This window comes from Polypterus senegalus, chromosome 3, assembly GCF_016835505.1.
Source record: "Polypterus senegalus isolate Bchr_013 chromosome 3, ASM1683550v1, whole genome shotgun sequence".
NCBI classification, from domain to species: domain Eukaryota; kingdom Metazoa; phylum Chordata; class Cladistia; order Polypteriformes; family Polypteridae; genus Polypterus; species Polypterus senegalus.
In genome coordinates this window covers 261974564-262000638 of record NC_053156.1, presented here as the reverse complement: position 1 = coordinate 262000638, position 26075 = coordinate 261974564, and the positions used below count along the sequence as shown (strand labels likewise).

At 39.2% G+C, this 26075-nt stretch overlaps 1 protein-coding gene across 1 annotated transcript in view; it reads right to left on the bottom strand.

Moving 5' to 3' along the window:
• Positions 1 to 26075, bottom strand: part of slc30a2 (solute carrier family 30 member 2) — a 135729-nt gene that overhangs the window by 25986 nt on the left and 83668 nt on the right. Inside the window, exons 4-6 of the mRNA XM_039749018.1 lie at positions 21475 to 21621; positions 13874 to 14027; positions 4073 to 4295 (exon numbers count right to left, since the gene is read on the bottom strand). Coding sequence (XP_039604952.1) covers positions 4073 to 4295; positions 13874 to 14027; positions 21475 to 21621 — 524 coding nt within the window. The remainder of the gene's footprint in view (positions 1 to 4072; positions 4296 to 13873; positions 14028 to 21474; positions 21622 to 26075) is intronic.

The window sequence follows — 26075 nt, the reverse complement described above, 5'->3', positions numbered from 1 at the left end:
TTACCTCACATACTTTGGTTTCCTCACTTGAATAGAATACTTGTCAAAACAGTGCTATGATCTTACAAATCCAATTGTGCAGAAAAATAGTTTAAGTAGGGTGTTTCACCAAATAAGGAATACATTTTATGTCAGCAGGATGTATTAGATGTTTTATAATTTTGACATATTCCTAATAGTACTAGGGTATTGTACCGTGTTAGCCATTTTGGATGTAATGAGAATTCAAACAAAATGACACCTTTTATTGGCTAACTATTTTGCTTGACTTCTCACGACATATCCCTAAAGAAGGAATAGGGCTTCTGTCTTGTTTGTCAGTCTAGGGCATGGTGTCACACTCAGTTTTTTTCTGAGGGCCAAAGTATCATTTTATATACCTAATGCAGGCCAGAATATATAAATATAATCACCACCACATTTTCTTTACAAACAAGATACATGTGTATGTGTGCTGATCACAATAGCATATTCTGACTCGTGTCTATCTCTAAATTGTCCTCTTTTTTTTAACAGCTTTTCTTTTTTTGGACATTGCAGCAGTTTAAGGAAGCTACCAGCAGCCACAGGACCAAAATCACAACTGAGTGAAAAAATTATTTCAGTGCATAAAGCTGAGTGAGAGTGGCAGTGAGGGTACATGTAAGAACTTGTAGCTTAAACAAAGTATATCTGTTTACACCCGCTTTAACATGATGTTCGAATGGCACATGAGCACATTAAACAACAGGGTGTAAATGTATGGAGGATGGATCACACAGACCACATTCACAGATAGAGATCACATTTAATACTGCTGAAGAGGAGCACAGAGAAATCCCTAGGGGAAAGGGCACAAGTGCCAAGCACTTTAAGTAAGGTCAATAGAACTGTCCCATCAAGTTCACTGCCAATGGATGGGCCTTCTCTTTCAGTCAACTTACTCTAAGAGATTACTAAGCAGTCCTGCCCAAATGAGTAACAGTTTACTTTCAGCACCACACATGACAAAAACTCTGTCCAGAATCTAAGAAGAAGGCATAATTTGCCAAGAGAGTCCCCAACCTTGTTAACTTGAGGAAAGAGAAGACAGCACACTCTGCTATTGGAACTTAATTATAGCCTCCAATTTTGGATTAATTTGTTTGTATGAAGATGCCAGGTCTAATTAAAGGAATACTCCACCCAGAAATGCTATTTTTAATATGTTACTTACCTCGTGAAGTCTATAGTGATTGGTGAAAAAGTTTAATCACAAGTTTTCATGCAAAATGAGAGAAACGTTTATGGTTTAATGGAGCCTATGAAAGAAGTCCATGGAAAAAGAAATGTTCTCATGTTACTTGTGTTGCGTAACTCACATGTCCCTTAACCAGTTGTGTAGTGTCATGGATTTTAAATTTTATATATTTTATTTTTTGCCCACACAAACAAAAATTAACTTAATGTTACATGGACGGTTAACATTGAAGCATCTTCTTTTCCTGAATTATACCCGTGTAAACAGGCAGAAGCCCAGGAAAAGGCTAGGATGTCTCAGCTGTATTGATTACTTTATAACCTGCGAATGGATGGGCACCTGGGACAAGGAATTGCTAAATTGGTTTACAGCTTGGGAAAGGAAGGTAAATGGACCTACTTAAAGAGATCAAAGAATCTGAGCAAGGACATCCATCATATTGTAAGCTGGAGGGCTGATCGCACCCTCAGAGGACACAGACGCCCCTGGGAAAACCCCTGAAACACAGTCTACCTTCACATTGCTCCTTACCCTTCTTACTTGCGCTATAACGCGTGATAAACCTCTCGCACGGTACTCCGCTTATTTAAAAGCCTTGTACAGCGCCTGTCAGCTTTGGAATTGATTGTTTACTTTTTCTTTCTCTGTCTCTCTCTCTCTCTGACATTCTCTGCTCCCGACGGAACTGTCATCTCTATCATGTCATGGAGCACATTTAAACATTTGAAAAAGAGACAAATGTTCGTTAGCAGTGTTTAAATAAAATTCACGTCTCCACAACCTCCTGTGTTTCTGTGCAAATCTGTGACTCAAGCGTGCCAGCCAATCAAATAGGTGTAACATTACATGTACTGGAATCCCACATGGAATTTTAAAATAAGTATAGCTTGTATAAGAGGCAAAAAGACAGAGCGACATCAAGAGTGGGCGAGAGATGTATGACCATTTCATCTGATCATCAGCAAAAAGTCTCTCATGAACATCTTCAATTGCTAAATCAATGTTGCCCTGTGACGTTCATATTTTACATCTCTAACTTTCCGTAAACGTTTTTCAAAAGACCATATATATCCAGACTTTACTATCTATATTTTCTTTTATACTATCATCTACTGGTATTATTGTTCTTTAACAAGTGCCAAGTTGCTTTTAATTTTTTATACTTTGTCATTATATCTAGAGTGCTTAAAGTAATAAGGCAAATATTTAGAGCACCTGGAACAGTAATGAAGTGCCATATGATCTGACCTGTGAAGTTTTATTGGACTGAGAAGGAGAGCTTATCCAATATTTAGTGCATTAAAGTAAGACATTATTGGTTAATAATTGGCCTATAGCCAAGAATGTTGAGCCTTTGTATGTTTAAATATATTATTGGAGACCAAAGTAATATTTAGGTCTGAGATATATCTAAGACATTGTATGTTGTTCGTGCCTATGATAAGTAAGTCTCTTGGAGTCCTAGGGAATGATACAGTACTTTTGTGGTTAGGGTCTGTGTGTATGTGTATATCTATGTGTGTGTATTAATCTTAAGGTGCGACAGTAGACCAACCTGGTAAAGAACCTGGTAAGTTCACATATCTCTGGAAAAAGTAAGTAAAGGGAAGAACAGGAGAATACCACAATAACAAGTTGTATCAATTAAAGTGCAAAAATATTAACAGTTACTTCAGGAATATGCATTGTTTATCACAACCAGAAAAATTCATTCCCATAATTCTGTGCTTTTGAATTAAAGACCCACCTTTTCCCTGTCATTCACTGGTCAACAATCCTGTCTTCATTGTGAATGATGGATGCGACTTTCTCTACTTTACTTTATCTTTAGTTTTCTCATTAAAAACATTTCTTCACACAGAGATGAAAGACTTGCACAGCGTGTGTGTGTTGGTGGAGAAACCACACATGGTGACAAAGCTCAAAGGCCCAGAGTAGACAATTTCTGAAAGCAATCAAGCAGATGCACTGCAGTACAATGAGCAGCTCGCCTTGAAGTATTGCAAAGTACTCAGCATTTGGTACCGCACAAAGTGGAGGGAGGAGAATACTGACATCCAGAGTGCTCATTAACAACATGCCTTAAAAACTGGCAAATGAAAGTACAATATCTTAAGCAGCCGTTTACTTCAATGACTGTAAGATCAGTGAGCTAAATTTTCGATGAAACATTTTAGTTTATTTCTTCGTAAGTACAGTGTGTTCTAAAAATAATCTACAAGTAACTGCCAGCAGGTCAGGTTTTATGATGTCACTCTCACAACACTATGCAGTTATGGAACAGGCTGTGGACTGGCTAAGAAAGAGAAGCTAACATGTCAGACACTGAAAGAAAGGAAGAATTCAGGAAGAGCCTTGAAAGTGTGGGTGGCAAAATCAGTGAATTCTTATAACTTAAAAAGTAAGAACTACACGTGTCAATCGTAATTTTCAGTGAACAGCTTAGATGTAAAGAACAACTGCAGTTAATGGTAGAAATCTAATTTGAGCTGTGAGAAAAACTTTGAAACATCTCTTGATGGAATCGCCAGTCACAGGGGAGTGTCATATTTCGAACACATTCTGCATGCTTTTAGTCCAAAAATGAAATACTTGATTCTGACTGGGCACATTTTTAATGTGATAAAATGCACATCACATACTACTGCTATGTACTAAATAATTTCCATTCTTCGCGGAGTCAATGAAAAGCGCTGCTTGTATTAAATGGCAAAAAGTCGCACATCCTCCTGCTTACATGTTGTTAGTGACAGCACAGAAGTTGTCCACGCGTTGACTTATTTACAAACACATTTTTACCTTTGAAGTCACTGTGACATAGTTGAACAAACAAACAAATCGATCTTTACTTACCCTAAAATATATAATAACAGCAGCCACCAGTACTCCAACGCTCTGAAGCAGGTCACCAATGACATGGATGAAGGCCGCTCTGACGCTGGTGTTTCCATGACCTAAGTGAGAATGTGCATGTCCTTGACTGTCTGGGCTTTCACCGGATTCATCGATCTTGTGATAGCCAGAGCCATGGCTATGACCATGGAGTGTGGTGGACTGGTGAAGAATGTAAGCCATTCTGCAACGTAAAACAAATACACAGGAGTCACAGCCACGTAGTTCAGAGAGGCTGCACACTTACTGTAAAGAAAGAGACTACCAGAGGTACAGACCAGTTTGTTCACAGACTACAGTTACATTTTGTTTATGTTTTAGTCACAGTGTGACCTCACTGTCTTTTTATAAAGAGAAGCAGCACTACACATCGTAATGTCTTATTTAAAAATTCTTCAGTAGTTGTTGATAAGTGTTTAAGCTTATTTCATTTTCAACCCATTTCTGTGTTTATTTTGCCCTTTCATTATTGGTGTTACCGCATAGAAACAATACTTTTTGTTCAAATTCTACCAATTTTCACTTGTTTTGTTTAATATTATTCCTTTTTAGTCACTTGAAGTATTTGCATTTTTTTTTGGGGTTCAATTCATTTTTCATCCAACCATTTCCTGACCTTTTCATTTATCAATTTGCTTTGCTTGTTTGATATTTATATGCAGTTCTGTCTTGATGAAATTCTTTAAAATATTCAGTCCAAATGTGATTTGTTTTGGTTTGTTGAGGTCAGAGGTGGCCTTAGGGGTGTGCGGGGCCTTGGGCTGACCAACCCCACAAGTGTGGACTGTGTAAACTTGCATGCAAATTTATTAAAAATGTTAACATACACTGGATTTTCTTATTACATTATTCAGCTAAATTTTTGCAAGATAACATGCGGACTTTATCAAAATATAACGATATCTATCTATTATATAAAAAAATTGAGACATGATCATTTTGGACAGACACTTTGAAGTCCGGCGAGACAACCTGCATGTCACACCCTACTTACAAACAATTTCTTGGAGACACTTTAATGTCCCGTGAGACAAAAGGACAGCTGCTGTACAGGCTTTTAAATGATCGCCGTGCAGCGCGGCAGCAGCAGCTTCAGTATAGGCTTTTAAATGATCGATGCACAGCACGAGCACAAGCAGCAGTTGGCTTAAAGGACAGCTGCTGTACAGGCTTTTAAATGATCGACGTGCAGCGTGATATGCCGAACACGCAGCTCGGTAGCAGCAGCTGCAAGCCAGCAGCTGATCCATCCACATCTCCTTAGCATGCGTTCAGCCCCTCTGTTCACAACGCAAGTGGCGAGCATGAAGCGGTTAGGGGGTGGGCGAGTGAAGCGAATAGGGCCCCCTAGTAATCTATTAAAAAAGTGTGCCACGATCTCTTCCACTCATGGTGTCGACAACGATATGGCTAAACCAGTAATGAAACGTTGCTGGGCGTTCCACTACCAAACGCTTCCTGCATTGTTTCAACTACTGCCTACTGTAGCAAACTGAAACAAAGACTCGACTAAGAAATGATGGTAGGCTCTCCTGACACAAATGAGTCATAAGCGACAAGCATTCGGTTATTCACAAATCAAAACTGGAGCCAACCCAGCGACTAATGGGCTATACCTATTTTAGGAAGGGATTATACTGGCGACCCTTTTTTGGAGATGAAGGTGGACTATGGAATGTTTTCAAAGACCTACATGTACAGAATTTGACCTTGAAGAGGGATTTTAAAAGGGTTCCTCTTTGAAGCATCTCAAATATATAGATCTATATATATATATATATATATATATATATATATATACACACACTGTGTGCACAATTATTAGGCAAGTGAGTATTTTGACCATATCATCATTTTTAATGCGTATATTCCAACTCCAAGCTGTATTAACTCGAATGCTTATTGGATTTAAGCACGTCAGGTGATGTGTATTTGTGTAATGAGGGAGGATGTAGCCTAAGGAGATCAACACCCTATATCAAGGTGTGCAGAATTATTAGGCAGCTAGTTTTCCTCAGGCAAAATGGGCCAAAAAAGAGATTTAACTGACTCTGAAAAGTCAAAAATTGTAAAAGTCTTTCAGAGGGATGCAGCACTTTTGGAATTGCTAAGATATTGGTGTGTGATCACAGAACCATCAAACATTTTGTTGCAAATAGTCAACAGGGTCGCAAGAAATGTGTTGAGAACAAAAGACATAAATTAGCTGCCAAAGATTTGAGAAGAATCAAACGTGAAGCTACCAGGAACCCATTATCCTCCAGTACTTTCATATTCCAGAGCTGCAACCTACCTGGAGTGCCCAGAAGTACAAGGTGTTCAGTGCTCAAAGACATGGCCAAGGTAAGGAGGGCTGAAACCCAACCACCACTGAACAAGAAACATAAGTTGAAACGTCAAAACTGGGCCAAGAAATATCTGAAGACAGATTTTTTTTCAAAGGTTTTATGGACCGATGAGATGAGAGTGACTCTTGATGGACCAGATGGATAGACCTGTGGATCAGTAATGGGCACAGAGCTCCACTCCAACGTGGAGGTGGGGTACTGGTATGAGCTGGTATTTTTAAAGATGAGCTAGTTGGACCTTTTTGCATTGAGGATGAACTCAAAATCAACTCCCAAACCTACTGCCAGTTTTTCGAAGACACATTCTTCAAACAGTGATACAGGAAAAAGACCATGATTTTTATGCAGGCCAATGCTCCATCACTTGCATCGAAGTTCTCCACTGCATGGCCAGCCAGTAAAGGCCTTAAAGATGAAGGAATAATGACATGGCCCCCTTCCTCATCTGACCTAAACCCTATCGAGAACTTGTGGGCACTTCTTAAACGCTAGATTTACGGGGGAGAAAAACAATCCACCTCTCTGAAGAGTGTCTGGGAGGCTGTAGTCACTGCTCCACAAAAAGCTGATCGTCAACAGATCAAGAAACTGACAGACTCCATGAATGGAAAGGCTTATGACTGTTATTGGAAAGAAGGGTGGCTATATTGGTCATTGATTGATTGATTTATTTTTTTTTAAATGTCAGAGATGTTTATTTGTAAATTTTGAGGTGTTTGTTTATTATTCTCACTATAACAGATGAAAATAAACAAGTGAGATGGGAAAATTTTCATTTTTCCTTTAGTTGCATAATAAATCTGCACACTAATAGTTGCCTAATAATTGTGCGCACATATGTATTCCCCTGATGATGTTCACACTCACATTTCCGTTGTGAAACATTCAGGTTTATTAACATTTTGGATTGACTGATAGCACTGTGTTTGTTCCATATTAAAATTAATCCTCAAAAATACAACTTGCCTAATAATTGTGCACACAGTGTATATATCATTCACTAAGGCAAGACAACTATGGAAAGCACGCCGGAAGGGGCGTGGATTCACTAAGCCGCCGACAAGTAAGACACCTATGGCACACACGGGAAGGAGCTCCGCCGGAGGTGAATCGCCATATGCAGCGTGTAAAACGGTTTGCGAGGGGTATCTCATGGGATCCTTAAAACAATCCTTTACAACTGAGGTTAAAACACAATGAAGTAAGCACTCTTTAAAAACCGAGTTTTCGGTTACGACGCATGACCGCATGCACCATAGCAAACTGTTTTACATGCTACATACAGCAATTCGCATCCGCGACAAACGTGCGTCTTCTTAGATGCTCCTGCAGGAACACGGAAAGTTTACGTGAGTCACAGGTGCATCTGGACTGTGCAAAGACAACAACGACTCAAGTGACGAGTCGGCGTATGGTACGTCGCGGGTTGGCTAGTATATATAAAAAAGCAAGGCCCACTTAAGTACGGGGCCTGGGGCAGTCACCCCACATGCCACCCCCAAACGCATCTCTTGGTTGAGATTTCCAGATGATGAATAAAATATATCAGACATGCTGTAATTGATTAAGAAGCAGCCATTTTATGGAAAGTTTCACAATCTCTGTTAATGATTGGTGAGTGGTGTAGAAAATCAAGATTGTAGAGTTAAAAATTTCATGACTGTGTGGCTTTATGATTTAAGTAACATGTCTCACATTAACACTCTAATAACGGAGGAGTGACACAGCCATCCAGCACAGCAATATATTACATTAAAGATAAAATGTTTTGTCAACTTTTTTCATGTGTGTGATGCCTGCCTCCTTTTCCATTGTCTGTTTTGTATTTGGAGATATTGAGGGTGCCGTGTTGTAAGATTTTGTTATACTGGATGAGCGACGGTCATCACGTTTGAAAATACCTGTTCACTAAAGCCGGTGGTATGATGTTACATGATGTCTGGTTGTAGGGAATATCAAACTTAATGACTGCCATTGCTGATCTGCTTGCCTTAGGATGTCAGATTTCAAGACTAGAAAATGCAGGGCATGACACTTTCCAGCGCAGTTTCCAGTGGATCGCAAGCTCACCTCTTTTGCTGGCAGCCTATAATGTGCTGCACAAATGCTTTACTGATAACTTAATTCAAATTTGGGCTTTTTAAGTAACTGTAACTTTCATTTGTGGTTTGATTTTTGCTTCCACCTGATGTTTTCAAATACACTGCTTTATTATGATCTTATGTACGTTTGATTTTTTATTTTTCAAATCGCACCATGCACTTAATATTCTGCACATTTAGAAAAGAAAGGTCAATCAAACCAGTTAATTTTTCTCATGAATGAATTCAAAGTCTACCCTCTGTATATGGCTGAAATGACCAGATGCCTAATTTAACATTTTAAGAACGTGTCATTTAACTCAATTAGCTGTCCATGCAGAATAAACATTGTCTGTAATGCTGGAAAATGATCCACCACGTGCATCAGTAAGATGAAAAATTAGACAGGTAGAGAATTTCAGCTTTTATAAGTGTGACCTGGGCTGGTGCTGAGAGAGCTAAATGGCTGAGATGCAGTGCTTCTGCATTAGAGAGGCTCTGGGCTAATCCTTAACCCTAAACCTAATTGTGAATGGCCAATTTATAAAGCCTTTTATGATACATTTTTAGACACAATCAAAATGCACTGCCTGTGTTGTGCGTAACAGACGCTGACCCTGCTCTGATTATTACAAATAACAGCATGAGCTACAGAGGCATTGTGGTGCAGTGCTATCTGACAGCCTCAGAGACCAACCTGTGCCAATGGCTGTTTAGTGTTGTTTGCATGTTCTCTCTGCATTTGTGAAGGTTTTACCTCCCATTAGCCAATGACATGCATGTTAGTTAACTGGCAATTCTCCATGGGCCTAGAGTGAGTGACTGTAGTTGTTTGTGTGAGAGTGTGCCCTGTTCAGGCCTTGTGCCCAGTGCAGTCAGGCCAGGCACTGTCATCTCATGATTCTGAATCGGATAACCAGGTTAGAAAAAGGATGAATGCATAGAACATGGAAGCCGTAATAAGAAATCATGACCATATTAGGTATTGTGATATTTTGAAAGATGAAGTATCCATCTGTCAGACAAGCTTCTTTGTGATCTGGTAAATGGACACTCCTTAGATAAAAGGAAGTTCCAAGTGACAAGAAAACACAAATTGTTGTGGAATACTTTCAACCAGATGCTACATACAATAAAATTCACAAAGTCTGTGACAACCGCCAGTGTTCCCTGTGCTGGTGCATGCAAGTTCTGATGTTCCAGTGGAAGTGAGTTGAGAAATCCACTCAAAGTTTACAAAGGCCTCCTCCTAGAAATCAGGTATTAAAAGTTTTGAAATTTCATATGGAAGTAAGGCTGTCAAATTAGCCTAAAAATGCTTATATTAAGAATAAGTAATGGTGCCTTCAAAAGTATTCAGAGCAATGAACTTTTTCACATTTTGTCATATTGCATCCTTATGTTAGAATTATTTACATCCATTTTCCTCAGAAAGGCATACCAAAATCAAGATTTTAGGAATTTTTGCAATTTTTTAAGAATTAAGAACTGTAATATGACATTGACAAAAAGATTCAGACCCTGTGCTATGACAGTTAACTTCTGACTCAGGTGCATCCCATTCTACTGACTATTGTTGAGATGTTTCTGCTCCTTTGGAGTCCACCTGTGGTCAATTCAGTAGATTGGACCTGATTAGGAAAGGCACGCATTTGTCTATAGAAGGTCCCACAGTAGACTTGAATGTTTATTTGAGCAAAAACCAAGCCATGAGGTCAAAGGAACTACCTTTAGAGCTTAGAGACAGGAATGTGTTAAGGCACAAAATTGTATTTAAGGCCAATTTATTTGAATTTAATATTTTCTTAAAATCTATGTGTAAAGGAAAGCAGGTACTTTTTTAACATTTATGAACTACAATGAGCACTGTTGGTTCAGACTGTATGTGGGTCCCTGAAAGTCAAGGCATACAAAATTCCCAGGTTTTCACAGTGGCTGAGACAGCAGAGCCAAGAATTGGCAATGACATTGAAAAAAGCTACAGCTTGGTGCCAACTTTATCAAGCCTAGCTTGTTGGATCCAGATATGGCTCTGTGCCACCACCACTTCATATTAAGCTTGATTTAATGAAGCAGTTTGTCAAATCCCTGTAAAAGGACGGAGCCTGTTTTGTGTATTTGTGCTGAAAGTTTCAGGGTTTGACTTTGCCTAAATTGAAAGTGGCCATTTTTGCCTGACCCGATATTAAAAACTGATTTCTGATGCAGAGTTTCTTGGGTGCAATGAATGATCGGGAATGAGAGGCTTGGGTATCATTCACAGAAATAATTTACATGTTTTTAGGTAACAATAAATAACTGAATTAGAGCAAAATTGTGACAAATGTATTAGTTAAGTTTAAAGAAGTACATTGTGACATGAGACTTAAAGTTCACTTATTGGGGAATTTGGAATTATTGCCTGAAAATCTTGGAGCAGTGAGTGAAGAGTAGGGTGAAAGATTCAATCAGGATATCAAGAAAGAATGTGCAAGGATATCAAGGATCACAATCAGAATATCAAGAAGGAATGTAAATGCTGATTACTGCTGGCTGGGATCGTAGGGATGCGCCTGAAAAAGAGTACATACGACGGACCACCAAAGTTTTATATCAAAATAATTAGACGTGACAAAAACTAGAAATGCTGTATATGTCATTGAATATATATTGTAATTTCTTTACATACAGTTTATGTTTAAATAATATTAGATCTACTAAATATTTTAATATTATGTGAATTAGAACAATGTGAGGTACAGAATACGATCGAAGGTTTTGCTCTGCGTTCCTGTTATTTCACGGGGCTGCTTTGTTCTTGAGGCTGATGTTGGACAGTCACTTCTGACTTTTCCCTTTTCTTGTTTGAAATCAATGGCAAACCTCAGCTTTTTCTGTAAGTGCAACTTTGGAGCAGCTGCCCCTGGTTAATATTTGCACGGCCTTTCTTGTTGGTGTCTGTAAGGTCCAGCTCAAGACCTGTTTGTTTCCCAAGGCGTTTCTGGGTCCATGAATTCTGTAACAGTGGTTTTAAACAAAAATATGTGTGCGTCTTAACCTGCCAAAAGAGTGGCCTTATCGAGTAGTCATGGAATGAGACAGAATAATATTTAAATTTCTAAAATCATTAAAAAAGAAAACCAGTTCCTTTATATTTTTGAGTTCCGTATGTGGTGATACTCTGAGACCATTTCTTAGCCTTTCTTAAGGTCTTCAACAGCAGAGAGGAGATGCGTTGGGAGGCCTACCTTTGATCTTCAAGTGCAAGATACTCCTAAGTGGTCCTCTAAAATATTTGCAACACCTTGGCTACTAGGTCAGCTCAGTGAATGTTTATGAATCTAAGTTTTATTATTACATGCCATGCCAATCAGTGGATACACCCAAGTAGGGGCTCACGTTATAATATTTATAAATGGCAGCATATGCAGAACAAAGCTGGGGATATAATAATGTGTTAAATAGGATTTGGTTTTAATCATTTCTTCTTTCCTTTTCTTGTTTTTTTCTGTCCAGATCTAATTATGCAGATTCAGAACGTCTGGATGACTTTGATTTATGTCGTCAGTTTGCACACTTCTCGATGGTCTGGGATTTTTCGGATGATTCTCTATGTAATAAACTTAATAAGTTATAGCGTAATGACAATTGCATTATTAGATCTGGACCACCCAATACTTAAGTGGACCTGCAGGGTGACGCAGTTCGGTAATGGTGGCCAGACCTGTGTGACTCTGCTTTATGAGTTCCTTGCTGCACTTAAGTTATTCTGTGTCTGTTGCCAATTTACTGGAAAAGATTTTTCGGAGAATACAGACATCAGGACACCTCACATGAGATGCTTTAGCCATTTTCAGCACAGGCTATGGCTTATGCTACATGAAATGAAATAAATATAGTTTTTTTAATTTACCAATAATAAGAGGTTCACACCATTTCAACATAACTGCCTCCACCAGCACACTTGAAGCCATATAGCTTTTATAAACTTTTTTACCGTTTCACACGCTGCTTAGTTCAGTTTGTTAACAGCTTGAAAGATTTTATTGACTAAACGCAACTTCACCCACTTACAGTCACTTTTTGAGTTAGCACTTCTTGATCACTTGTTGTCTCATTAAGTTATGACGGGCTTTATTGGCCTGAATGTCCTTTTCTTCTCAAAATTGCTTTAATTGTTTGATAATATTAGGGTGATTTTCTATAAAAAATAAAGCTCGTTAATAAGACAAGGCAGTCGTGAATGTCAGAATGACTTTAAATTTGCTTCCTCTGCTGTCTACTTCATAAATTATCTTTAAAACCAGTAACGGCGCACTGCATGATAACGTGTAGTGAATACAATTCACTTGCACATTCCTAGTTTTCATCCTCTTTCTCTGTACGTTTAGCATTCATTTGCTCGGAGGTTGGTGTGCTGGCTGCTTCCTGAGCAGCTCTTCTTTTCTCCACCATAACAGCCTGCTTCTTCTCTTCTTTCGTCAGCATCTTTTCACATTAAAACTGATTAAGTCAGGGTTTGTGTTGCAATTACTTAGTAAGCTTTCTTGAATTTTGCACTTAAGCTGGCACTTAAGACTTCAATCTGCTTCAAGAATGATTTAAGATATGAAGAGGTAGGGGAAGTGATGGCGAAGGTGGTAGGGATGAGAACGGCGCCCGTACGCATGCACCACACGACCGCCCTGCTGACCGCTGCCGAGAGTTGATTCTAAAATAAAATAAAAAGAGGAATAACCATGAAGGTCAATCGTCACTCCGAAAGCGGATAGTAGACGTCATGTAGTATAGGTGTACCAAATTTGAACTCCATCCATCCATCCATCCATCCATTTTCTAACCCGCTGAATCCGAATACAGGGTCATGGGGGAAAATTTCAACTCAATAGTTCAAATGGTTTGCAAGCTACAGGTGATTTAAAATCCTGGACAGACAAACGAATAGCCATGGTAGCATATTATATAAGAAGATTGAGTCCATAAAGAATTTCTGAAAATATTATTCCTCTTAAAAAACTGTGACTATAATGATGCAAAAAATTAAAACAAAAATAGAAAGTACATTTAAGTAACTTATTTACCATAAGTGTATATTTGTGTTTGCAACTTGACTTTATTCTATAAGAAGTATGAAATTTACAAAATATATAGAATATATAAAATATATATTATAAAATATATATACAAAATATATAGTAATATATAACACCCCTGTTATGAAGAATGTGATTTTAAGCTGGACGAATATCAGGCAGATTTAAGGGTGAAATTGCTCATGTGTTAAGTGAAAAAGAAAGGATTTCATTCCCTGAAATTCTAACACAAGGATGTAAGAAAGCCATGTCCACACTTACATGACATTGACCCCGACTGCACAGCCAGAGGTGATGAGCATCACGTGTCCATCGATCTCGTAGTCGTTGTTTACAATCCTTACAATTGCCAGATACACAAGGACTGCAGTCACAATCCATATTGATAAAGCTGACACAAGTGCTCCCAAAATCTCTAGGATAAAAACAGAAATATTTATATCAAACCGAACTCATGATGACCCCAAGAAAACATTTCATTCATTTTCTAAAACCACCTGTTCCAGTACATTATTGTAGGGAAGGAGCCAGCAGGACATGCTCACAGTTACCCACACACTCTCAAGATGGGCCTTCTTGAAGTCACACCATTTAACAGCACGTTTTTAGAATGTGGGAGGAAAATGGCCAAACTTAACACAGTCAGGATTTACAGCAAGGAATCTGTAATTGTGAGGCAGTAGCGGTGCCCCTTATGCCATCCCCTGATTCCTAGTGGTGTATTTGTTTGTGGTGTACCTAGACATATCATGTAGGTCTTTACATATCAGGAAATCAAGGTTGCACAGCATGGCCCATGACCTGCTCGTACGGTTCAGTTAAGGACCAGGGTGACTTCCGCAGTTTGAATGCTCTGCCCTTGCACATTTTGCTTTTCCAGTCTCTGTTTTCTCAAAATCACTCTAAAGAGAGGGAATTTGTAATTTTGTTGCATAAAATGAATTTTAGGCATTGTTAGTTTAATTATTCGTTTTAGTCTTGTTATCATTGAATTGGAAATATCAGACTTGAATGTTTATGGCTCACAGTTCTCACTGGAGGATAGGATAGGAGGATAACTTAACGCTGTCTCCATTAAAAGAATTCTACACCTGAAATAATATTGTTTTAAAAATTTTACTTATTTCATGTAGTTTATAGTGGTGGCCCAGAAAAATCTTTCATCTCTTTCATGGAGAAATTCAATTTTGAATATTCTAACTCAACGTGGCTGATCACCAATGCTATACAATGTCAAAGAATGTTAAAAAAAACTCCATGGATAAAAGAAAAACAATTTTCATAATCGACATGTATGATATCCACTTGCATAGTCAAAACGTGTGCATTTTTTGCTAAGATACGATCTGCTTCTCTCCCTCATTCACTGGTGAAGAAACCTGTCTGTATCTTTAACAGCTTTCACCTTCTGTAAAGTCATCCCCTGGCTCAAGACTCATCATGGATTTTATTTCCCCCCTGATTGGGATGATGATGAGCCATGAGGAATGAACGTTACTAGACTCAAGTGTTAAACCAGAAGGTCTAAATCCATCACACTGTGTGGTTTCAACTTTAGCTTTTTCTATATTCCCAACCAGCAAGAGCTATCTGAAGAGTCCGTTAATTAGGAGGTTGTGCCATTGGCAACATGATCTACGCCTTCCACACTGCCTTTAGATACACCTGATACATGCCGAAGGGATGTACGCTTAGTTCTGTGCCAGACGACTAGTAAACTTTGTGAATCAATTCTCACGATGCCATTTGCACGTCTTAGATCTACTGTCCCTTTGTGCTCGTGTTAAATTGTGCAGAAAGTCTGTTGTTAGCGTCACATTCTATCTTGTCGTGTTTTTCTGCTGTCTTCTTTGTTCATAGATGTTGTTCTGCTGGCCTGGCCCACCTCTCCTCGGAGAGAGAAGCACCAATCCAACACAATTGCCACTGCTATGCAATATATTTATTGCATAATGTGACCTTAATTAAAAAAAATAATACAAACGAATTGAGTCCTGATTATAAAGTTTGTTTCTTTGTTAAATCTGCTGTCACAATGAAGCCTGCGCTCTACATTTCTGAGGCTTCATTTTGCATAAGCACTGTACATTATTACTTTGTTCAGTCTTGGGTTTTTAAGCCATGCAAGGATCTAGGTGAAATTCATTTATGGGGTTTGCCTCCTTCTATTATCCTATAATGACGTGTCCATTAATTACTACACAGTCAGTTAAGAGGTGCAGTTGGAGATAAGAAAATGAAGAGCAATGCAGCTGCGCTCCTAGCAGTTCGTCAGGCTTAGTCTGTGGTGAGTACATCTTACAACACTTGGTGGTCAGTGAGAAAAAAGGAGAGCGATAAGACAGGGTGGAGAAAAATGGTACAGAGGAACAGAAAAGGGTCTAACATTCTCGAAAACACTGGAAACACAAACGTCAAAATGAAATCAGCCGTCAGAAAGAGTGTAGCAAAACATCAAAACCAAACTTGAATAGTAACCTCCTAAACAAAAAAAATTGTCAGACTGCAAGATTTTTTTTTTAATTTTCCCAAGGCTAGGACGATGCCATCTTTTAGAAGCAGAGATTGATGACTGCCCATGTAACGTGACAGGCAGAATGGTACTGGATGACAGTAGGCAGCAGGGAAGTTTAACTGATATTCAATACATCTCTGTAGTCTGTGTATTTTATAAGCTTTGCACTCATATACAGTACGTAACCTACTTGTGAAATATTATCGTACTGTGTACACCATATATATTTTATTTCTACTTACTATTACAATGTTACAGTGCTTACTTTTCTGTTTTATTTTATATTCTTGCTTTTTTACTTTAACTGTTATGCTCTTTGTGAAATCAGTATATTTTCTTAGCTCTACCAGGAGAAACGTTAAGAGCAATAGTCTAGCAAAAGTGGAAAGTCAGGGCTCCTAATTAGACTCTGCTTGGTTGATTGCACCAAAGCAATATTATCTGAAAGTTACAATAAGTGTTGTTAACACACCTTGGCATTTCAAACACTCCACCACTTGTGAAGCTCAGACATTCTGGATTAACTCGGCCACTGAGCTGCTGAACCCCGGCACCTTTGAATTGCAGCTCTCTGTAACTTTCCTACAGATCCCTCCATGCTTCAACAGATCCTGCTGGCTGGAATAGAGACAGCATCTCGACTAACTGCTGTATTTCATCTCTGTGGACTTTCTGAATGGGTTTCCGGCAAAGGCTGATGTGGATTGTATGCTGAACGATTCTTTAATACGGTATAAGCTAAGTGTAAAGTTATTATTTGTGTTGTGCTTGATTTGTGATGCTGTGGTGTTGACCTGATTCACTGGAGGAGCTAGCACTTCCTGCTACATAGTTCCATGGTGTAAAAATATACACAAAAGATTCCAAACAGAAAATCATGATATAGTCTTGCTATTTGGTGCTATAGCGCTAAACAATACTTTTGCAGAAAAAGCGTTTGTTTTCGAACACTTTGAGCAAGCGACTGGATAACAAATATGCGGACAATGCAATATGACTAACGTGAGATTTTTGTTCTTTTTTCCATTTCCACATCAGTTGCCATTGTGCAGCACCAGTCACCATTGACTTCTGTCATGGCTTAAACTTGTTTTTGTCCATTCTGAGAACATGAGATTAAATTTTTTAACCGACCACCGCAACAAAGTACATGGGGTAAGTAACGTATCAAAAAATATCATTTTTAGGGTGTAATATTCATTAAAACCCCTAGATTATTTATTTATTAAACTTCTGCTCAAAAATAACTCGCACTAATAAATCTGAATAAACCCAAAAAAAGTTGGAGCTAGACATCTAAAATCCAACAGACTAAGTTTAAGTTTTGTTAGTCCCCTTTAGTTTCAGTTTCATCAGTTTTTTCTTTTATGTTATCTGTAAAGTTTGAGTTTGCTTTTTGTATTAATGGTACATTTCTGGTAATAATATTTAAGCTAGTGCTATGTGTAATTAGAACGCTCTCTGCTCTTCTTAGTTAAGGTTCTCTTTCTTGTTTGCTAGTTAATCGATAGTTTTTGGTTCAATTCTTTATGTCAGGCGCTGTATTAGCTATTGGAACATTTTTTGTTTGTTAATTGATTCATTGTATTGCACTTGTTTAATTAAAATTCTTAATGTGTGCTCTTCAATTCAAGTCACTGCCTTCACTCAATTATTCTCTTTTTTTTTTTTTTGAGAATTAAGGTTGGTTTTATCCATTCACTTTCATTCCGGGCTGTTTCCGGCCTTGTGTCCAGTGCTGCCAGAGTCGGTTTGACAACAAGTGATTAGGCAAGTGGACAAGCCGCCTTATCTGAGAGATTGCCATCGGCTCCTCTGAAAGGTAGGCCCAGAGGGGCTTTATGTTCTTTTACTGTTTGCTTAAGTCCTTTTGCATTGTCATTTTGTTCATTCCTCCTTTGCCAAAATCATTTTCTATGCTGCTTAATCCAGACCAGGGTCACAGGGGGGCTGGAGCCTATCCCAGCTAGCATAGTGCGCAAGGTAAGAACAAACCCTCGGTAGTGTGCCAGTTTATCACGGGGCAAACATGTACACATACAGTGTCTCACCTAACCTGCATGTGTTTTTACAGTGGGAGAAAACTGGAGCACCCAGAGGAGAATATGCAAACTCCATACAGGGAGGACATGGGATGCAATCCCTGGTCTCTTTACTGCAAGGCAGCAGCACTACCACTGCGCCATCGTGCCCACCGCTCCCTGTTTTGTGTTTATTTAAATTAATTAATGTACCCTTTCGAACATTTAGAGTCATATATGAAAATGGCTTACCTTACAATTATGACCAAATATTATTAACTCATCAAAACAGATGAGCACAACATTTCTTATAATTAAAGAACTGCTTATGCCAATAGTCAAAAAAGAGTCCTGTAGTTTGCCTGCATAATGTGAATGAACATCCTTTACATTATATAATATTAGGGAACATGGTGTGGCAGCCATTCCCTTTGTAGCATTCATCAAAATAATGCAAAACCCAACTTGTAATAGCATTTGTACTTTGTAGAACCACCTTTTACTGCAATTACAGCTGCCAGTCTTTTAGGGTATGTCTCTACCAGCTTTGCACATCTAGAGACTGAAATCCTTGCCCATTCTTCTTTGCAGAAGAGCTTCAGCTCAGTCAGATTAGATGGACAGCGTTTGTGAACAGCAGTTTTCAGATCTTGCCACAGATTCTCGATTGGATTTAGATCTGGACTTTGACTGGGCCATTCTAACACATGGATATCTTTTGTTTTAAACCCATTGTTAAATGGGTTAAATTCCATTGTTGCCCTGGCTTTATGTTTAGGGTCGTTGTCCTGCTGGAAGGTGAACCTCCGCCCCAGTCTCAAGTCTTTTGCAGACTTCAAGAGGTTTTCTTCCAAGATTGCTCTGTATTTGGCTCCATCCATCTTCCCATCAACTCTGACCAGCTTCCCTGTCCCTGCTGAAGAGAAGCACCCCCAGAGCATGATGCTGCCACCACCATATTTGACAGTGGGGATGGTGTGTCCAGAGAGATGTGCAGTGTTAGTTTTCCGCCACACTTAGCGTTTTGCATTTTGGCAAAAAAGTTCCATTTTGGTCTCATCTGACCAGAGCACCTTCTTCCACATGTTTGCTGTGTCCCCCACATGGCTTGTGGCAAACTGCAAACGGGACTTCCTATGGTTTTCTGTTAACAATGGCTTTTTCTTGCCACTCTTCCATAAAGGCCAACTTTGTGCAGTGCACTACTAATAGTTGTCCTATGGACAGATTACCCCACCTGAGCTGTAGATCTCTGCAGCTCGTCCAGAGTCACCATGGGCCTCTTGGCTGCATTTCTGATCAGCGCTCTCCTTGTTCGGCCTGTGAGTTTAGGTGGACGGCCTTGTCTTGGTAGGTTTACAGTTGTGCCATACTCCTTCCATTTCTGAATGATCGCTTGAACAGTGCTCCGTGGGATGTTCAAGGCTTTGGAAATCTTTTTGTAGCCTAAGCCTGCTTTAAATTTCTCAATAACTTTATCCCTGACCTGTCTGGTGTGTTCTTTGGACTTCATGGTGTTGTTGCTCCCAATATTCTATTAGACAACCTCTGAGGCCGTCACAGAGCAGCTGTATTTGTACTGACATTAGATTACACACAGGGGCACTCTATTTAGTCATTAGCACCCATCAGGCAATGTCTATGGGCAACTGACTGCACTCAGACCAAAGGGGGCTGAATAATTACGCACACCCCACTTTGCAGTTATTTATTTGTAAAAAATGTTTGGAATCATGTATGATTTTCGTTCCACTTCTCAAGTGTACACCACTTTGTATTGGTCTTTCACGTGGAATTCCAATGAAATTGATTCATGTTTGTGGCTGTAATGTGACAAAATGTGGAAAAGTTCAAGGGGGCCGAATACTTTTGCAAGCCACTGTATCTATCTATCTATCTATCTATCTATCTATCTATCTATCTATCTATCTATCTATTATATAGTGCCTTACATATCTATCTATTATAGAGTGCCTTTCATATCTATCTATCTATTATAGAGTGCCTTTCATATCTATCTATTGTCAGGGATGCCAGGGGACATGACCCGGCCGGGACGACATGAAGGACCGGATGTGGGTCTGCACCCACCCTGGATCACGTGGGGGTTGCCTTCCGGGTTGCTTTGGGGGCCACGGGTACAGGGCATGGAAGCTCCACCCTGTAGGGGCCCGTGGTCACCGCCAGGAGGCGCCCCAATGCCTTGGGGACCTGTTACCTCAGCACTTCCGCCACACCAGGAAGTGCTGGGGGGAAGATTTATGAAGGCGCCCGGAGAGCAGCCGGGAGGACAGCCGGCACTTCCGCCACGCTGGGGTGTGGCCAGAGGAGGAATGCCGGGAACACCTGGTGCTCATCCGGGTACCATATAAAAGGGGACGTCTCCATTCATTCGAGGCGGAAGTCGGGCGGAAGAGGATGGAGCTAGTGGAAGGACTGGAGGCGGCCAGGAGAAAGGCAAAGGAACTGTGTGGCCTGGACTTGGGGGAATCGGTGCTGGAGGCACTGGGGTTTTGTGAGTGCACAAAAAGACTTTGTATATAGTGTAAATAAACGTGTGTTGGGTGAAATATGCTGTCCGTCTGTCTGTGCCCGGGCCGGCTTTAACACTATCTAGAGTGCCTTTCATATCTGTCTATCTATTATATAGTGCCTTACATATCTATCTATCTATCTATTATATAGTGCCTTACATATCTATCTATCTATCTATTATATAGTGCCTTACATATCTATCTATCTATCTATTATAGAGTGCCTTACATATCTATCTATCTATCTATTATATAGTGCCTTACATTATCTATCTATCTATCTATCTATCTAAAATAACTTCCTTTAAATCATTTTAATATGATGGATTGAAAAAGGGTTAAAGATCTAGAAAAGACTCATATTCAATAATTTTATCATAATTTCATAAACCAGAGGAACAATTAAAGTCACTTTTGGAATGAAACATATTTTCAAGAGCAAATTTAAAAACATGTTCACAATTAAAAAAGACAAAGTTACAGTTAATTAGATAGAGTTGTGCTCTTAGACTGTGATTTTCATTTATTTTAAACTCCAACATGGCTTATAAACTAGTTCACATTTGTGCTGTTTATTTTTCAATTCTCTTTTTTTAACCCTAACAAAAATTTCACAGGGCCTGTAATTTTTTTATCGATAGAAAAGCCTTTCAACATTCAAAACATGTCCACCAGTGGAGGCTGAATTTATCATGCGTTAAATACAATTACAATGTTTTTAGGGAGAACCATTTCAATCAATTATTTAAACAATGTTTTTGAAAGCCACCTTAAAATATTCTTTGACCCTACCTGCCCTGTGCCAGCCAAAGTTCATGATTTTGGTTGGGGGTCTTGAAGAAATCCATAAAGAGAATAAACTGACCATCATACTTCCAAAGTCTGTGAGTAAATGGGCAGCATCAGTCATGATTGCCAGACTGTGAGCTAAATAACCTCCTGAAAACACAGAAAAGCAAGAAAATATTAAAAAACAGAGAACAAGAACAGCTAATGGATGTGCCATGCAAGTCTTTATTTGAATAAATTGGCTCTGACTGGGAAGATTATCCACATGCTGCATTTCAATTCAGTTTATGATGTTTTACACTCTTCACTGAGTACTGACTCAGAATGCTTACATGTATTTACAAACGTAACATATTAACAGTAAATTATTAGCCATACAACATTTACATACATAAAGGCACAGATTATATTAAATACACATTAAAACTGAGCAGGTCCAGCGATTACCATAAAGAAAGCTAAATAATACACATTGCTTTAATATCATCCTGCCTTGTGCCCTGTGTTGGCTGGGATTGGCTCCAGCAGACCCCCGTGACCTGAGGTTTCTAGCAAAAGTGGAAAGTCAGGGCTCCTAATTAGACTCTGCTTGGTTGATTGCACCAAAGCAATATTATCTGTTGTTAACACACCTTGGCATTTCAAACACTCCACCACTTGTGAAGCTCAGACATTCTGGATTAACTCGGCCACTGAGCTGCTGAACCCCGGCACCTTTGACTTGCGGCTCTCTGTATCTTTCCTACAGATCCCTCCATGCTTCAACAGATCCTGCTGGCTGGAATAGAGACAGCATCTCGACTAACTGCTGTATTTCATCTCTGTGGACTTTCTGAATGGGTTTCCGGCAAAGGCTAATGTGGAAATATCTGTTTTTTTCTAAAGCTATAAATGCTTAGCTCTCTTTTGTTGAATTCCTATTATCTTCCCCTTTTCCTGTGTAGTTTGCTCCCTTCATTTAACCCTAATAGTGACAATTAACAACCAGCATAGCAGACACCCAGGATGATGAAAACTGCAACGACTTAACTGTCAGACTCACTAATTAGAAAATAATCAATTAAATAACCAGAACACTTTGAAAGCAGAATGAAAATCAGGTTGAAAATACTGTTCACAACTTAAAACAACTACACATTCCCCATATAACTGCTTATTACATTTTAATAAAAATCTACCTAACTTAGTTTTGTAATTTCTACGTTGACTCTAAAACACAGAAACTGGGAAATAATGACTCACTTAATTAGGCTAAGAGTCCAATGGAAAACAGAAGTTGGTTGGAACAAAAACCTGCAGCCACAGGGGGTCCCCAGGACCGAGTTTGGGAGCCACTGGTGTATAGGATCGTTGCCATTTCAGGAAATGTAGTCTGGAAATGTTATTAGTTTCTCTATACACCTAAACTCAAACCTGCTGATGTGCACTTCAATGAAGTCAAGCACAGAAATGTTTTTTTGACCAAGGTACAATATTAGTGCTGTCCACCCTCTGCCAGTGTCTACAGAAGTAAGATGGTGGGTTTACAGAGCGATATAAGGACTGAGCTCTAATAAATTCTAAAATTGTTCCCAGAAAAAAACAAAAGTCGTAATAGTACAAGTCTGGTTTTATTAGGAGGAAACATGTTTTGCACTAAGGTCTGCACAGGTGTACCTTTCCTGAAAACAATAGTAAATAGCGAATGAAATAATGAACAACCTAGGTGAAGAACAAGTGAGTTTTGTGTTTCCCAAAGCCCTTCGTTGCTCAAATTTAACAAACGAGTTTTAAAGTATTTGTTGACTCCTACTCAGAAGAGATGCCAGAAAAGCACAGATTGCCAATAACATCGATCTCACATGTTTTACTGGTTAAATATACGGTATGTTATATTGTCATGCAAGATGTAATTACTTTTGTCCAGGATTTCCAAAATTCTGCAGCTTCAGCTTACTTCATAGAAAAATGCAGACAACGGGCGTGACACGTAAGCATTTAATTCCATAGTCCAAATATCTTCCTTTTAAAAGCAAAAACAGTTCATACAAAACTAAAGCAAACATTTGATAATACAAAGAAGACAAAAATGTGTGTAAGATGTTTCGGTTTAAGGTTTACATATCTTGTTTTGTGTGCATTTGTTACCACATACGTACATACTGTACATCGGTGACATACGGCCACACGGTCTGAAAACCATATGCCATCATGTCCTTCAATGTGCAAGTAAACCTAACAGTCTGTGCTTCTGGCAGAGAGTTAATGTTCCTAACTGACTAATTAACATCCTGTTATTGCAGACAAAGCTGAGAAAGTTCTATTACAGTTTTTAATGGGGTAAAAGAATTATGATATTTATCTAATTAACTAATTTGAAATTGATACAAACACTTAAGTAAATTTTAATATTAACTTTTTAAGATTTGGTCTTACACTCAACATATGCAAATATAACAAAGTATAAAAATCAAAACTTCCCAAAAAGTGCAAAATAAAGAAATAAAAATTTCAACTAGCAGGTAAAACTAATTTAATCTTTTAGTCGAAAATTTATAAAAGGGCTTAACAAGTGACGTGGCTTCCTTGCAAAGAAGAACAATGGCAAACAGCAATGGGAGAGGGAAACGGCACAAAAGAGGAGTTAAAACAGCTTATGGAGGAGGTGGCAAATAATGAAGTAGTATTGTTTTCCAAGGATTGTGGAAGCCCCCATGGACTTGTGCGGGCACCAGAATCATATCTCCGACATTCCCAGACCAGTTCTGCAACAGTGCGTGTGTTTTGGTGTGTAGTGTCCTATTTCTCCTCAGCCACAGTTTGAAGTTTCACTGCTAGAGTTAGCAGGTATTTGCGAAGAGGACACCCACTGGTCTCCCAGTAACCACCCTTTAGAAATGGACTAGATATACGCTTCATGTGTACTCCCAGGCCGCTTGGCCACAACTTCTGGAAAAAGTCCCTGTTTGGTCGGTTGCATATCACCTGAACATTTAGCACTGTGTAAATGTGATTCAAGAGGCTGGGACTATAAATGAAGATGACCGTTTCATCCACCTCACCTTCAATGCCAGGTATGCCTGCAGTAGTATGAAAACCAATTTTAACTCAATGCAAGGCATTGTATTATTTACAGGCACATCACAGGTTGGTAAAGTGACTTGCTCGTGGTCACTTTTTTTTTTTGTCCCACAACCTCACGGTTTATTGCATGAATAGCACAATAGTAGTGTGGTCACTGCATGCACAGATTTGGACACAGTTGTCTCGCTGAGGCCAAGTGGATCACCAATGGTCTGCAGCAATCCACCAGTGGCATAGAACCAGAGAGCTGTGAGAAGCTACACAGTGGGACAAAGGAGCAAATTTCTGACATGTTCCTTTTTCCAATTCATCCTGTGCCAGGGAAAAGGAAAAAAAAAACTCGGCTCCCAGAGAAGATTTAAACTCCGAGGAAGACATTGGCCAATCTGAGAACAGAACGTTCTATATTTCCCTGGACTCCTCCAACCTGCAGGGAAAAACTTGGGGGTTGGTGGCAGAATTGGCACTCCAGCCACCATAAAAAAAACCTCACACTGTTCCACTCCAACTGAACTCATGTGGTGCTGAGGTGTCACCCGTTGCATGGCTGCACTAATCTGGATCCTGAGTTGGCTTGTTGTGTGGTGGGTGCGGCCATGTGCTGTATCAGGGCGTACTCCTAACCTCCTCCTCCTCCTTCTAAGGCAGCAGTGCTAAACAGTGTGCCATCACGTCACCCTTAAAGACATATTTGAGTTTGAAGTCCTGACTCCGTAAAGTAGTCTTTAACTGAGCAATGCTTTATGTTGAGGTTGGTGACAAATTGCATCCCCATTTTTCTTAATTTCAGTCAAGTTTTATGTTAACACCAACTGATGGGTGCTGCACTCACCTCAGTCATCGTCTTTGACTGATCAGACTGTGCTTGTTCAACTTGTTTTCATTGATCTTTTTTTGATTTATCATCTAATTTCATTGATTTTTCATGAGTAAGAAGCATGCTTTTCTACTGAAAAGAATAAGTAGAATCAAGTGACCCTGGAAATGAAATTGGACATCATAAATTATACTGAAATACCAAGCGTCGGCACAACAACTTTTCTTTAATCCAGCAAAATGACATCAGTGCACAAGGGGGGCCATAGCCATTTAATCACACTTAGACCATTTTTATCAGTTGTACATATATTTTCTAATAGTTTCTCGTTAAAAGACGTTTCTTTGTGAAGATTTCTTCTATGTTTGCTATTCCGTAGATTTAACATGTGTTACTAATGCCATACCAAGCACTAATGAGGACATTCCATCCATCCATCCATTATCCAACCTGCTATATCCTAACTACAGGGTCACGGGGGTCTGCTGGAGCCAATCCCAGCCAACACAGGGCACAAGGCAGGAAACAAACCCCAGGCAGCCCACTGCAGTAATGAGGAAATTGTTCAAAATATTTAATTTATCGTCACATTATGATGGAAACTAAAATCCCCTTGGGATTAATAAAGTATCTATCTATCTATCTATCTAACATTCCAAATGGGCCACCTGAACTGTAATTTTTGTTTAAAGTAATCCACGGGGTATACCCAGAAGGCTGTGTG